The sequence below is a fragment of the Vespa crabro genome, chromosome 13 (genome assembly GCF_910589235.1).
Source record: "Vespa crabro chromosome 13, iyVesCrab1.2, whole genome shotgun sequence".
In the NCBI taxonomy this organism is placed as follows: domain Eukaryota; kingdom Metazoa; phylum Arthropoda; class Insecta; order Hymenoptera; family Vespidae; genus Vespa; species Vespa crabro.
Genome location: NC_060967.1, coordinates 90,092 through 103,425, shown reverse-complemented (window position 1 = coordinate 103,425; position 13,334 = coordinate 90,092). Strand labels below are relative to the sequence as shown.

The 13,334-nt window shown below is 36.9% G+C and overlaps 3 protein-coding genes across 10 annotated transcripts; 1 reads left to right on the top strand and 2 right to left on the bottom strand.

The window, feature by feature from the left end:
• The first annotated feature begins 1,057 nt into the window (after positions 1–1,057).
• On the top strand, positions 1,058–5,281 carry LOC124428814 (transferrin). The gene is made up of 10 exons (XM_046973328.1): positions 1,058–1,551; positions 2,152–2,381; positions 2,491–2,794; positions 2,882–3,222; positions 3,307–3,557; positions 3,640–3,875; positions 3,963–4,242; positions 4,335–4,396; positions 4,477–4,745; positions 4,881–5,281. The coding sequence occupies exons 1-10, from the start codon at positions 1,461–1,463 to the stop codon at positions 4,971–4,973; spliced, it is 2,157 nt and encodes a 718-aa protein (XP_046829284.1). The 5' UTR covers positions 1,058–1,460; the 3' UTR covers positions 4,974–5,281.
• Positions 5,133–8,358, bottom strand: LOC124428815. 3 transcript variants are annotated; one of them, XM_046973330.1, is made up of 9 exons: positions 7,841–8,358; positions 7,567–7,775; positions 7,385–7,459; positions 6,957–7,305; positions 6,681–6,893; positions 6,381–6,542; positions 6,055–6,273; positions 5,768–5,940; positions 5,133–5,672 (listed from the first exon to the last, which is right to left on the bottom strand). In XM_046973330.1, exons 1-9 carry the CDS (start codon positions 8,207–8,209, stop codon positions 5,483–5,485), a joined length of 1,959 nt encoding a protein of 652 aa, XP_046829286.1. In that variant the 5' UTR covers positions 8,210–8,358; the 3' UTR covers positions 5,133–5,482. The 3 variants fall into 3 exon arrangements, with proteins under 3 accessions (XP_046829286.1, XP_046829287.1, XP_046829285.1); XM_046973331.1 differs by having other exon boundaries at positions 6,981–7,305; positions 7,373–7,459; positions 7,841–8,357; XM_046973329.1 differs by having other exon boundaries at positions 7,373–7,459; positions 7,841–8,355.
• On the bottom strand, positions 8,245–13,303 carry LOC124428816 (probable glutamate receptor). Of its 6 annotated transcripts, none has more exons than XM_046973332.1 (11): positions 12,277–13,303; positions 11,925–12,025; positions 11,698–11,781; positions 11,261–11,563; positions 11,086–11,192; positions 10,071–10,241; positions 9,714–9,949; positions 9,426–9,640; positions 9,065–9,321; positions 8,860–8,932; positions 8,245–8,782 (listed from the first exon to the last, which is right to left on the bottom strand). In XM_046973332.1, exons 1-11 carry the CDS (start codon positions 12,461–12,463, stop codon positions 8,606–8,608), a joined length of 1,911 nt encoding a protein of 636 aa, XP_046829288.1. In that variant the 5' UTR covers positions 12,464–13,303; the 3' UTR covers positions 8,245–8,605. The 6 variants fall into 6 exon arrangements, with proteins under 6 accessions (XP_046829288.1, XP_046829289.1, XP_046829290.1 ...); XM_046973333.1 differs by having other exon boundaries at positions 11,261–11,560; XM_046973334.1 differs by having other exon boundaries at positions 11,704–11,781.
• Positions 13,304–13,334: the final 31 nt, after the last annotated feature.

Genomic DNA, 13,334 nt, shown 5'->3' with positions numbered 1-13,334 from the left:
GAAAGTTGAACAGTAGAGGAAGAGGATGAGGAGAAGGTGGAGGAAAATGAATATACTCTGCCGAGTCATGGCGAAAAAGAACCAAGAAAGATTCTTCGAGGTTCTCACTCTTACTAAGTTGAATCTTAATAAGAGATTCACGCGTGCATGCTCTTACGATCAGGCTAGTTTATCTATATTTCTATCTATCTTTGAGAAGTCCAAGAAAATAGAAGAAATAAATAGAAATTTCTAACAGGAAAATGACGGAATAAATATTCGTGGAAACGCGATAAAAAGAAACAGTAGGTGATATAAAATAAAACAAAATAAAAGACGATAATACTGTTGGTCTTTCTTAACCTCGGATACGTTCGATATAAAAATTCTACAGACACATCATTAAGAAACTCGCTTCTAGATCTTGGATGAAACATCCTTTATTTCAAACTGTAGGCTTCACCTTGAATTTCTCTCTCTCTCTCTCTCCCTCTCACTTTGTAAAAAGAGAAAAGAATATAGCATACATGTATACATTTACATCGATTGAATAAATAAAAATGGTGTATGCTAAAAGTGTTTCAAAAATCGTAACGCTAGCGTAAACATTAGTTTGCGCCTCTCAATAGCGATATCTCAGATCGTTTATTCAACGTCATTATGTAAGTTATTTTGCTAAAATATAGAGAGCAAAATATCGGCAAAAGAAAAGAAAAGAAAACTATTAAGAAAGTCGCGATCCTGATCAGCTGTATGCATACAAGAGGAAGGAAAGCGAAATGAGAGGTAAGAGAGGAGGTAGTATGACTGGAAATTCCATAACTGTACCATAATCTCGGTTGATCCGCAGAAGAGGGCAACTATAACAGCTGAATAGATAACGATAGCACGGTGAGAGGAGGTTGCAGGGGATGGTGGGTGGGGGTAGGAGAGGACTGACGATTCATTTACGTCGCAAGACACAACAACCTAGTGGAGGAAGAAAAAGAGAAGAACGAGACAGATCGTCGTCGTCGTCGTCGTCGTCGTCGTCGTCGCCGCCGTCGTCGTCGTCGTCGTCGCCGCCGTCGTCGTCGTCGCCGTCGCCGTCGTCGTCGTCGTCGTCGTCGTCGTCGTCGTCGTCGTCGTCGTCGTCGTCGTCGATATAACGTCAGTAACTCCCCTCTCAAACGACCTCGGAAATTCGAGGAGGAAAAAGTGTGCTCCTATATATAAGGACGCTCGAACAATCCTGCCACGTTGGTATATCGTTGGCGTTCGTTACGAATAGTACGAGGCTAAATTATTACTTTGGTTCATTGTTTACGTTACAAAATTTTCTAATATTTTAATTTTCGTCGAGAGATAAACGCCATTCTTTCAAGTTGTTTCATTGAGTTTGCAATCCTCTCTCTTCCTCCCTCCCTCCTTCCCACTCTCGTTCTTTGAGAACGAAGAGCTTTCCGAAAGTGTGAGAAAAAGAACAACTAAAAGTGATAAAAATGTGGTGTCAGAAAAGTATCGTGATCCTTGCGAGCTTAGCGGCTATGATGATGACCAGCAACGCTGCCGTTGGCCAATCTAGACTCGTCTGTAAGTTTATAGACCCCGTTTCGTTTGATTTTCGCGCCATTACGATATAGCGCTAACCAAAGTTTCAATTTTCAAAGTTTTTATTTTCTCTGTTAACGTACATTAAAAAATTCGTTCAGTCCTTTTACTCTCTTTTAATTCTTTTCTTCTCCCGCATCATTCGATTAGATTAAATTTTTTATTATTATTACTATATACAGTCGTCCTTTACTTAGCGTTGCAAAATTTATATCAGAAACTTTCGAGCGACTCTCGAAAATATGACCGAAAGATTGATCGCTAAAGCATATTGTATTAATGAATAATGTAATTATCTCGATTGAGTCTTATCAGGTCGCATTAGTCGGTGCGGTCTAGACACTGCCCAATCCCGTGGATGTTCGTGACGTCCATTAAATCAAATTAATGGGACAATCAGAAAGGAACGATGAGCAATAGAGCGAGTAACGAAATAATGCATGCGTAAGACTTTGAATGCGGCCACTTGACGATTGCATTCTTCTCCCGCGAGAAACTAGATCTCATCCTTAAGTATCCCATATGAAAGGCAGAGAAGTCGATTTATTTTTCTCTTATTATTTCGTTCCTTTCCTTTTCCAGTTACCCTTTGTATACCGGAAATATATTGGAAGGAATGCGTGCAGATGATGGAAGATTCGGCGAGCAAAGGAATCCCTATTTCTTGCATTTCCGGTCGCGATAGATACGAATGCGTAGAGAAAGTTGGTAGAAAAGAGGCCGACGTAGTCGCTGTCGATCCGGAAGATATGTATTTAGCTGCTAAGGACAACGAGTTAGCTTTGAAGGCCGGATACAACGTCGTAGAACAGGTGACAAAAAAAAAAAAAAAGAGACGATATGTATAAATCGCAAAAAATAACCACGTAGATGATTATCGAAACATCTTTACCCTTCTTATTCATGTCTTCAACGTAAAAGGTAAGAACAAAGGAGGAACCGGATGCGGCTTATCGTTACGAAGCAGTTGCTGTGATACACAAGGATTTGGACATAAACAACGTTCAAGGACTCCGCGGTTTAAAATCTTGTCACACTGGTGTTGGACGTAACGTCGGTTACAAAATACCTCTCACGAAATTGACGGCTTTGAGCGTACTCGGTAACATAAACGATCCAGAATATTCTGCTCGCGAGAATGAACTTCGGGCATTGAGCTCGCTCTTCAGCGAGGGTTGCCTAGTTGGTACTTGGTCACCGGATCCAGCAATAAATCAAAGACTCAGTTGGTATCTCTTAAGTTCAATTTCGTTAGATTTGCGTTTTATATTGGAAATAGATAATATTTAAGATGATAATATCTCAATTGCAGAGGAAACGTACAGCAACATGTGCGCGCTTTGCGAAAAACCAGAAATTTGCGATTATCCAGATATATATTCGGGTTACGAAGGTGCTCTGCGTTGTCTCGCTCACAACGGCGGTAACATTGCCTGGACGAAAGTTATTTACGTTAAACGATTTTTCGGATTGCCTATCGGCGTTACACCAGCGGTCCCAACTAACGAAGATCCAAGCAATTACCTTTACTTCTGTCCTGATGGCACAAAGGTACCCATCAATGCCGATACCAAGCCCTGTACCTGGGCTGCTCGACCATGGCAAGGATATATGGCTAACGGTGGAGTCAACAACATAGAAGCCGTACAAAAGGTATAAAGTCGTTCTAAACGTTACTTTTAACGTTTCAATATGTTACTCTTAACGAAACCTTAATGTATGTACATACGTCCTCAGGAATTAACCGAATTAGGACAATTGGGTGAAAAGGAAAAGGCTGCTTGGTGGAAAGATTTGTTGCTGCTAGATGAAAAAACTCTGGCTGTTGCTTCGTCGCCGATTGCTCCTGAACAACATTTGAAGAACGCGAAATACTTGGACGTCATCGAAAGGAACTCGGGTGCACCTGAAAGGAATGCCCGCTGGTGTGTATGGACTCAGAATGATCTGAACAAGTGCCGTGCCTTGAGTAGAGCAGCTCACTCAAGGTGATTGTTATTCTTGAAATGTTTAAAGAATAAATCTAACGAAGGGCAATTGACTGATTCTTTTATTATCTCTGTCCATTAGAGATGCTAGACCCAGACTGATTTGCTTATTGGAGAAGACTCAGGATGCCTGCTTGGTAGCGGTCAGAGATGATGGGGCTGATCTAGTAGTCGTTGATGGTGGATCGGTACTACGTGCAATAACGGAATTCAATGCGCAACCGATTATTTCAGAAATTTATGGAAGTGGCTCGACGAAATATAGCGAAAGACCGGCAGTTGTTGTTGTTAAAAAAGGCAGCCCTATCAAAGCACTTGGTAAATAATAATTGTGCTTCGTCCAATTATCGCCTTATTAAAAGATGATCAAGAAAAAAGAAATTAAACATTTTAAAACTTTTCCAGCCGATTTGAGAGGCAAACGATCTTGCCACAGTGGTTACCAAGACGACTTTGCTGGATGGTTGGCACCGGTTCACGCTCTTAAGAAAGCAAATTTGATTACCTCGGAAGAGGATCTAACAGAATTCTTTGATGGCTCCTGCGCACCTGGCGCACAGCCAGGATCGAAATTGTGTCAGCAGTGTGTTGGTAACATTGCATCCAATGACGACAAGGTAACCGAGGCAACTAAGTGTAAACCAAACGAGGCGGAAGCCTTTAAAGGAGGTCAAGGTGCTATCAAGTAAATATTCTGCTATCCTATGTTGTATTAATAAACAAATCGTTATTTACAATTTCATTCCTAATAAACGAATCATCATCCTTTTGCTTTAGATGTCTGACTTCGGACAAGGGTGATGTGGCCTTCTTGCCTCTACCTGCTCTCATGGAAATTGGTCAATATCTACGAGAATTCATTCTTCATATCCTACTTCAATAATATTTCTTCTAAAATTTTTATTAATCACGTTCGTAGATAAGAAGAACGAGACCGAAGGTGGCGTGAAGACATCCGACTTTATGTTGGTCTGTCCTGACGGTGGTTTAGCACCGGTTAAGGAATGGTCGAGATGCAATCTGGGATTAGAACCACCGCGCATCATTTTAAGCTCTGCTGGAAAAACGGTACATGCCTTGGACGAATTGAAACATGGTGTTTTGGCAGCCAGTACGATATACTCTAAGAAACCAGATCTCTTACGACTATTCGGTAGCTGGGGTGGCCATCCCAACGTATTGTTCAAGGTAAGCCATGTATATGTACATACATATATATATATATATATATATATATATATATATATATATATATATATATATACATATGGATCGTAAAACTTGTCAATGTATTATCACGAATCAATTTTTGTCGTCGACCAGGACGACGCAACAAATCTTATCTCAGTCGACAATTCATGGACCCAATGGAACACATGGGCTACGACAAAAGCGGACTATAAAATCAAGGCTTAAGAACCCGTAAATAAAGAGATCGTAAATAATCGATGAAAGGCATTATATACCTACATATTTAGACACGGAATGTGTACCGAAACTGATTGAATTATTTCAAGAACGTATGTAAATAAAATGGCGGAGGGAGTTAAAAAGGTGATACAAACAAAACTGACAAACAATCGAATATATTATATTTCTTTAACGTACTTGTATAACATTCAAGTGATAATGTGTGGGTGTGTATATGAACGAGCATCTATGCGATTCGATTTGAAACATTAATCAATATAACCAGAGCTAAATAAAGTGCAATATAATCGAAATATTTCTTTTCTTCTTATAATCTTATAACTAAATAATAAATTAAACTTTCTTTTTATTCTTTTTTTTTTTTTTCTTTTTTTTTTTTTTTTTTTTCTTTTGATCCCACTTAAACGGATACACACGATGTGTGACAAATGACGTAGGGGTGAAAGGCATTAAAAAAGAAAAACGGTCAAAAAATAAAAACCAATGAAAAGGAATTACATAGAAATCGAATAGTTCTCAGGCGGTATCTTCTTTATCTTCTCTAGAAGAAAGTTCGAAATATTACCGTATCTATTGTGACCATATCTTTTTTTCACCGTCTCCTCCTTCGTATGCTTTTTCTCTGACTCCAAAACGTGAGAGATCATAGTTGATCTTAACACATTGATCTCATCGTCGTAAATTCTTTTTTTACAAATGAAGAGAAATGTTACAATTAGAAAAAGCGATCTTTTTGTTTGATCTACGAAAATATTTTCCAACTTTGAAGATGACAATACCTTATTGGAATGTTAATACCATCTGTTATAATACGTCTCCAGAAATGCCATCGAGGGTTTATTAATTGGGCATCACTGTCCAGGACAATGCACATTACTAATTCAGCCGTAGCGAGTGCCAAATGATTCGACGTTATGTAACTAAAGCTCACATCCAATAACGTCAAATCGATCTGCGAGGGGGCGGAGGGGGGGGGGGAGGGCAAAGGCGGGGGTTGGTTGGAAAAAGAAAAAGAACATATTAAAATATTCGAATGTTCGATCACGAAAAAATATCGATCACGTACAATATAACCTCCGCAGTAATAGATTTTGGTGATGGTACGGTTGCAAATACTATCCTGATCGTGGTAATCGCAATTAACCACGTAAAAAACGAAAATAGAAAATGGATCGGAAAATGATATATTAAATTTGAGAGAACGCAAGATCACTCTCTCCCATTCGGCCAATATATCTACGTTAGCGTACTGTTGATTCGGAATTAGGCCGAGCATTAATGTTGCCTAAAACAACGGTTGTCTTAAGTTAAGGAACAAAAAAAAAACTTATCTCTTACATTAACATGTCATTTTCAACATAGACATGTTGGATTATAAGATTTTGTTACAACCGATGGAACGTTATTGAAGTTTCCTTCTTTCTTCAGGACAACCCATAACGCTGTTATAGCTACCAGTTGCATGTCCGTTATATCTATAGGAATTTTGTCGAGAATAATATCAAAAAGTTTCACCGCTTGATAGAGAATGAACGACGGATAGCGGCAATGTGTCTGTAGAAAAAAAAAAAAAAAAAAAGAAAAAAAAGAAAAAAAAAGGAAAAAAAAACAAAAAAGAGAGAAAAGAAACGAGAAAAAAACAATGTAATCATAAGTGACAGGACTTTCGAATTGTCAAGGATTCACGCTTACAGCCAAATGTATGAGAAAAGCGACTATTATATTTCTCGGTTCGTTATTAGTATATTTGTCGATAAATCCGGAAGATAATTTTGGTGAATTATCTTCCTTATCTTTTTCAATAGTCAGCAGATCAACGAGATAATCGGCATGATATAACAAGTACGGAGAAAAATCAGTATTCTGTTTAACGACTTCCCAATCGTTTTTTACTTTTCCTTGTACCTTAAATAAAGATAATATTTTATTGCCAGACAACTTCATGAATGATTCACGTATATTCTATACCTTCGATGGAATTTTATTCCATACCAACGGTTGCCTTTCCCGATCGTTCGTTAATTTTCCTCGAGATATCAATATATCTAATGAGTCAGACTTATTCGGGCCTCTAGTAATAGCTTGATTCTTCAACGAATCGGAGGAAAGTATAGTCGAAATACCCGCAAATAACGAATCTTTGTTGCCATCGAATGCGTTCCATTTATTCAATCCACCATCCTGTTGTTTCTGTCGATCGACAATATCTTTGTTTGTAGAACCAGTCGAGGCTATTCTGCTCCTAGCTACGACGACTGTTCGTTGATCGGAACAATATCTTGAGCGTAAGTGAGACGTCGTACACAACAATTCTTTCCTACGATAAAAGTTATCAACTTGTTATTATCACATTTGAATAAATTTGTATTTTCTTAGAAACTCACTTCTCAACGTACGTAGACTTTGTAGGACGAAAATCTTGTTTACTTGCATCGCGGACTTTGTTGACAATGTTTGTTGATTGTTTACTTCTATAAACATCAATGTAACAGATTCGTTTTCAATAATTAAAACGTTTTCTTTTATATGTATCCGCGCATAGATTGTTAAAGTGACGTAATGTGTCGTAACGACTTACTCCTGAGAAAGATCTACCAAAGATTTTGTGATTGAAATCTGTCCCTTTGGTAATTTGAGATCGAAAATGGATTTAACCGATCTTACTGTCCTTTTATCAGAAGATGAAGAAACGGATGAGTTAGGAACGTTCTTCTGGAAATTCTGGGCCACGTTCACTTCCGGTTGTTCTTTCTTCGTGTAAAAATCGCGTCTCGGGCATAACACGAGCTGTTCATTCGTACAATTTCACCACGATTAGTCGTGAACGTACTAACGTTTGTTTATCTACTAACCTTATTATCCAAAAATCGTGTATTTCTCTTAAGTTCCTCGATCCTGCGAGTATCATACTCGACGATCCGTTCTCGAACGCGAACTCCTTTGTTATAATCGTTTCCAGCACGATCAAAGTGAATTCTAAACGGTGTCTTTTTCGCCGACGACTTGACATTGTTGTAAATTATATTGTTACACGGGTTCACATTACAATAGCACGGGCCACCGATATCACTGGGATGAGATTTTTTCGAAGATGGAGCCTTCTGAGAATTGGTACCAGCCAATTTGTTGGATTGCCTTAAATCGCAAATATTCTCCTTACCGAATGCTCTCTCTTGCTCGTTTAATCTCGTTGATGAAAAAATTCTACGACGTTCTGACATGTCGAAACGTAGATGAAAATCAACGAAAGCACAAAGAGCGTACAACGTAATTTAATAATCAAGAACTACACGTACACGTTAAACGTACACAAGAGAGATAAATGTCTACAGCAAAATAAATCAGAAGGACGAACCGATCTTCGCTGAGCTCTCGAACGTTCTAAATATTATTGAAAAGTAAACACCGAATTTGTCGAGCAATTTTTTGCCGACGGATTTTATATATATATATATATATATATATATATATATATATATATATATTTATATACGTATCTCAAAGTATAACAAAAAAAAAACAAATAAAAAGTTTATTCCTCTTCACGGACCGATCATGCACACAAAGATGATTAATCATATTGTTCACTCTCGTTTAAATTATTTAAAAAAGTAATATTAAAATATCTTCACACGTCTCTTTCGTACGATTCGCAGTTTCTTATTATTCGCGACTTGTCGATGTACCATATACTCTAAAGAAAGTAAAAAGGAACTAATGACGGAGCCACAAAACATGAAAATTAATAGCGGCACCATGTCGAAAAGCTCGACCGACGTCCAAGAGCTTTTAGGCTGAAAAACGTACAAGCACATTGTACCCTTTATGTTCTTTAACATTTGAAAATATATTTTAGAGTAGAGCGTGTTACCTTTGTAAATTGATTGGACCATTCGGTGTTAAGCAAACGTTGAAGTATTCCACTATCTCTCAACGTCAGAATGCTGCATATAAATGTGATATAAAAAGATCATTAGAAATAAAAGCTTTACGAGGAGGATATCTTTTAGAAAAAGAGAAAAAAAAAATTGAAAAAGAAAATGGAGATAATAGAGATTGAATGAAAATCTTCTTACTTGGTATTGATAATACCGTCGTATGGGCTTCTATTAGGGACTGCCATAGCTATGGTCGTTTGCGTTATGGTGTCGAGAGATTCCAAACTGCAACTAAGCTTTGGTTGCAATTCCGCTGCAATATTATCCATCGCCATGAAGGCATACTTGTCTATCTTGCAAACACGGCTCAGACCATCGAGATAATTGATAGGCAAATCGGTCTCTTTTCTTAATAAATTAGCAAACAATACGCTGAGCACTTTATCCGTTGTATTCTGAAACGACGACATTTTATGACGATATTTTTTTGTTCCCCAGTATATAGGAAAAAACCAATGGTCGCATAATTATGATGATTTAACGATGAGAAATTTTTTACTTGAAAGAAGGAATAATCCGCGGATTCTTGAATAACTCCAAATCGATAGGTACCATCCTTGAGAAGACCCTCCATGGTCGTGAAAGGCATAACAAAAGTCTTGATAGCCAGGAAACTAATGAGCGCCGCCGAGTAAGCGGCCAAAACGATAACGGCGGTTAAGTGGATAACGAATTGTACCATGCGAATTGGATCTAACAGCGATTGTTCCATACCTACATTTTTTTACGAATCAAAATAATACGCAAATATCTTTACTGTACGTAAGTTCTTATCTATACGTCGTACCTTGACTACAAAATACCCCGAAAACATAAAACATTATCTCCGAAAATGTCGACGGTGAGTGTTCCGAGTCCTCGTTATAGGATACCAATTTAACCACGATTTTTATCATCAATATCATTCCACTGCTCAATAGTATCAGCAAGCCTATAAAGTACCAAATGTAGGCATCGAAAGGTGCTGTGTAAGCTCGCCATTTGATAGACGTAGAATCCGGTCTTTTGATGAATGTACGGCATCTTAAATGACAATATAATGATACATAATGATACACGTACGTGTAATAGATTTACGATAGAATCAATTAACGATATACATTAAATAATGTCTCATTCTATTATCGATATAATTACGGCATACTTTGTGGAGAAAACCGGAGTAGTGAAGGAGATGGCATCCAATCTGTCAGACGTCATCATTAACTCCATGCCAGCGATATCAGCTTCGTTTTTTACCAGTATCCCTATGGCACCGGTCCACGTTCCGTTTAATAGATTTAAACCCCAAGAATCTGTTTCTATGTAAGTCAATCTACGAAGTGAATAAACGTAAATAAAAATATATTATTCATATCGTTGACGAAAAGAATTTCGAGATATCAATAATTCAGACAGAAAGATAAATTAATATAAGTAAAACGTTTCATTCTGGTCTAATTGTGAATAACTACTTTTCGTATAATGATCTATGTTCTATAAAAAGGGGGAAAAACGAATAAACGATCGTTATATCGCGGCTGGCATAAAAAGATCTAAGCGTTTTGTCAAAACGTCGCGCGACTCACGTCAAATTCACACAATAGACAATATTATAGAGCCGACTAACGACTAGGAAAAAAAAAAGAGAGATAGAGAGAGAAAACAAAAAAAAAAAAAAAAGAAAAGAAAAGAAAATGATAAATTAAAGGATACGATGAAATAGAAGGACGAATCAACGGGATGATGAAAGTTGCGCTTGATGAGTAAGGAAAATGTTATGTAGAATTGCGAGAGAATGCTTCTTACGTCGGACCGATAAAATCCGAGTTTTATGGCAAAATGAGAGATTGTATACGGAAAGACGACGAAGAAGCGGTGATGGCAGGAAACGAGATATTTTCGAAGAAAGATCGTCGGCTAGTCAAGAAGAATATTTTAGAAAGGAAACCGCCAAACTATTGGAAGACCTTAGGGAACGTTTAGAGAAACGACGAAACCAGAGAAATAATGGTGTTAAAAAAGAGAAAGACGAACATAAAAAGAAAAAAACGGATTAAATCGAAACATTTGAATCGTATGCTCATTTTCTTCCCTTTCTCTCTCACTCTCATATTTTCTATCCCATTTAAATGGCGCGCGCGCGCGCGCACACACACACAAAGAGACTTACTACTCACGTGCAATTCATGCCTTCCTGCAGTAACTTCATCAACTCCCCGAAGAAACCACCCACTTTAATTATCTCGTTCTTCTCGTTACGATATATCAGGGATACCGGAGGATCCTATAAAATTGTTTGAATTGAAAACGACATAGCAAATCATAGGTTGATTTTCAAGAAATAAAACTAACGTGGGTCATGACAACGCGTATATTATGCCCATGAAGATCATTCCTCCTTTGATAGAGGCCCAACGTAGGTCCTTTGAAACCATTTATTCTATCCCAAGAGCCAAAATCCATTATCCTGATCTTCGATTGTTTGTCAATTTGATAGACCTCAAAGATCATCTCATCGTTGTTATTGTTTCGAGTTATCATCAATTGGCAATTGAACGGTATATAAATGTTACGAAAAAACATCTCGATTTGGGTCTCGTTCCTGAAGAAGAGCAACCAGGTTGGATACTCCATTGCCAGCCACGTAGAAACCTGCTACATTTTGGTAAAATAAACAGTCGCTATGTTTCCCTTCGTAGGTTCCTTAAAGTTTCAAATTATTCGTAACGAATCATTTCGAAGATTAATTATTTTCTTTTATACGTATATATGTGTATGAAATCATTTACACGTGCCAGCTCGTCCCTCGTATCGTTGTAATCATTCAATAAAACGAAGAGTGGCCTTTTTATGTGATAATAGCTTGTACCCACCTATTTGGAGAAAAAGAAAAAGAAAAGAACCAAAAAACAAAGAGAAAAAAAGGAAAAGAAGCAATAAACAAATAAAACACGAATCATTAAAGTTTATACATATGTGTCTATCCGATAAAAAATGACAAAGTCGACATTCTCACTCGTGTCTTGAACATATGAAAATCCATGATGGCCGTACGAATATGAAGAGTACCACTGAGATACCTCTGAAGTGCCAACAATTCTTCCGCCTCGTTCAAATCTATAAGATAACAATAATAAAGAGATCATTACTTAATCTTTACACATACATAGATAATCTTTACACGTTACACACATGCCAATGTATCCAATGATTAATCTTTTCTTTTCTTTGCTTTGCTTTTTTGTAATAATTTCGAATTCTATTAATAATTTCAATTTTCGATATTTCGACAGATTCAAGGGGATAAATCTAAGAATGGCAATTTAGAATTAAATTTTGTTAAACTCACACATTTTGTACGAACTCACCTGTACTCTCGATAACATTTGGAGTGTCGTGTAAAAGTATAATGCACGTATTATTAAAGTAATCGTGCATCCCGCGTATAACGTGTTTGTAAACGTAAACTGGTCTGATCATCAATTGACTTCGCGTTATATGTACTCCGATTAAAATCCACCCTAAAAGAAACTGATCGAGCTTGTCCGATAACATATTTCTCCGCGAATGAAATTTTTGATAATAATTTCACGAAGAACATAGGCGATATAATGTTGTCATTTTTACGACTTTAATAAATGAATAACATATTCGTTTCTTCCATTACCAAGCACGAAATCATTATGCGATGGCAAAAAGGTACTGATTTACATAAAAAATGTAATCGTAAATAGGCATTATTAGATGCCTATAAGAGAAGTCCGTACAGTAGATCATAAATAGGTACAATCATAAATACTTCCTCTGCATTGGTAGATAAATGGAACGAACGTATAATCAAATGACGAAATCGAATTTGATGTCATTTAGATACAAATAACTATTGTAAATCTATGTCGCTGATAATACGCTTTATATGTACCGATAGTTGCCAAGCTAGTAAATACATAACATATACTATGTTGCACCTTTCGAAGAAACACATTCTTTTTAACATTCATTTGGCATTCATATTTTACGATCGCAAAATGACATTAGAAAACAAATATTCATTCAATCATATCGATTTAAATTGATTGCAATGTCTATTTTATCACCATTACTTAGAAGATGTTAACTTTTCTAGAAAATGATGAAGACACGGAAAGATTCTAAACGTCTGTTATTAATATCAGAGTACGTTAACGGTCGATTTCAATCTGTCGAACAAACATTTGACGTTTTATTTGCACGTAATATAAGTTCGATCGAGAGTATATAATCGTTCTGAATAAACGTATCGATTCAATTAAAAATTACTTATATCGTTTAATTTTTCTGAACAACAACGCATTCTTATGCTTCCACGAAGAATATGTTTTCAACAGATACGTTCTTTATTTTCTTTTAATAAATATATTTAATATATTCAATTTTATTAATTCGA

Bases quoted from the DNA above. Each gene is read 5' to 3' on its own strand.
- LOC124428814 (XM_046973328.1), top strand. From the start codon at position 1,461: ATGTGGTGTCAGAAAAGTATCGTGATCCTTGCGAGCTTAGCGGCTATG. The intron at 3,876-3,962 runs GTAAATAATAAT...AAACTTTTCCAG, and splicing joins CAGCCCTATCAAAGCACTTG to CCGATTTGAGAGGCAAACGA. The intron at 4,243-4,334 runs GTAAATATTCTG...CTTTTGCTTTAG, and splicing joins GGAGGTCAAGGTGCTATCAA to ATGTCTGACTTCGGACAAGG.
- LOC124428815 (XM_046973329.1), bottom strand. From the start codon at position 8,209: ATGTCAGAACGTCGTAGAATTTTTTCATCAACGAGATTAAACGAGCAA. The intron at 6,274-6,380 runs GTTGTAACAAAA...CCGTTGTTTTAG, and splicing joins ACTTCAATAACGTTCCATCG to GCAACATTAATGCTCGGCCT. The intron at 5,673-5,767 runs GTATTGTCATCT...TTGTAAAAAAAG, and splicing joins GGTATTAACATTCCAATAAG to AATTTACGACGATGAGATCA.
- LOC124428816 (XM_046973332.1), bottom strand. From the start codon at position 12,463: ATGTTATCGGACAAGCTCGATCAGTTTCTTTTAGGGTGGATTTTAATC. The intron at 11,782-11,924 runs GTGAGAATGTCG...TTCTCCAAATAG, and splicing joins TTCATATGTTCAAGACACGA to GTGGGTACAAGCTATTATCA. The intron at 8,783-8,859 runs GTAACACGCTCT...TACGTTTTTCAG, and splicing joins GGTCCAATCAATTTACAAAG to CCTAAAAGCTCTTGGACGTC.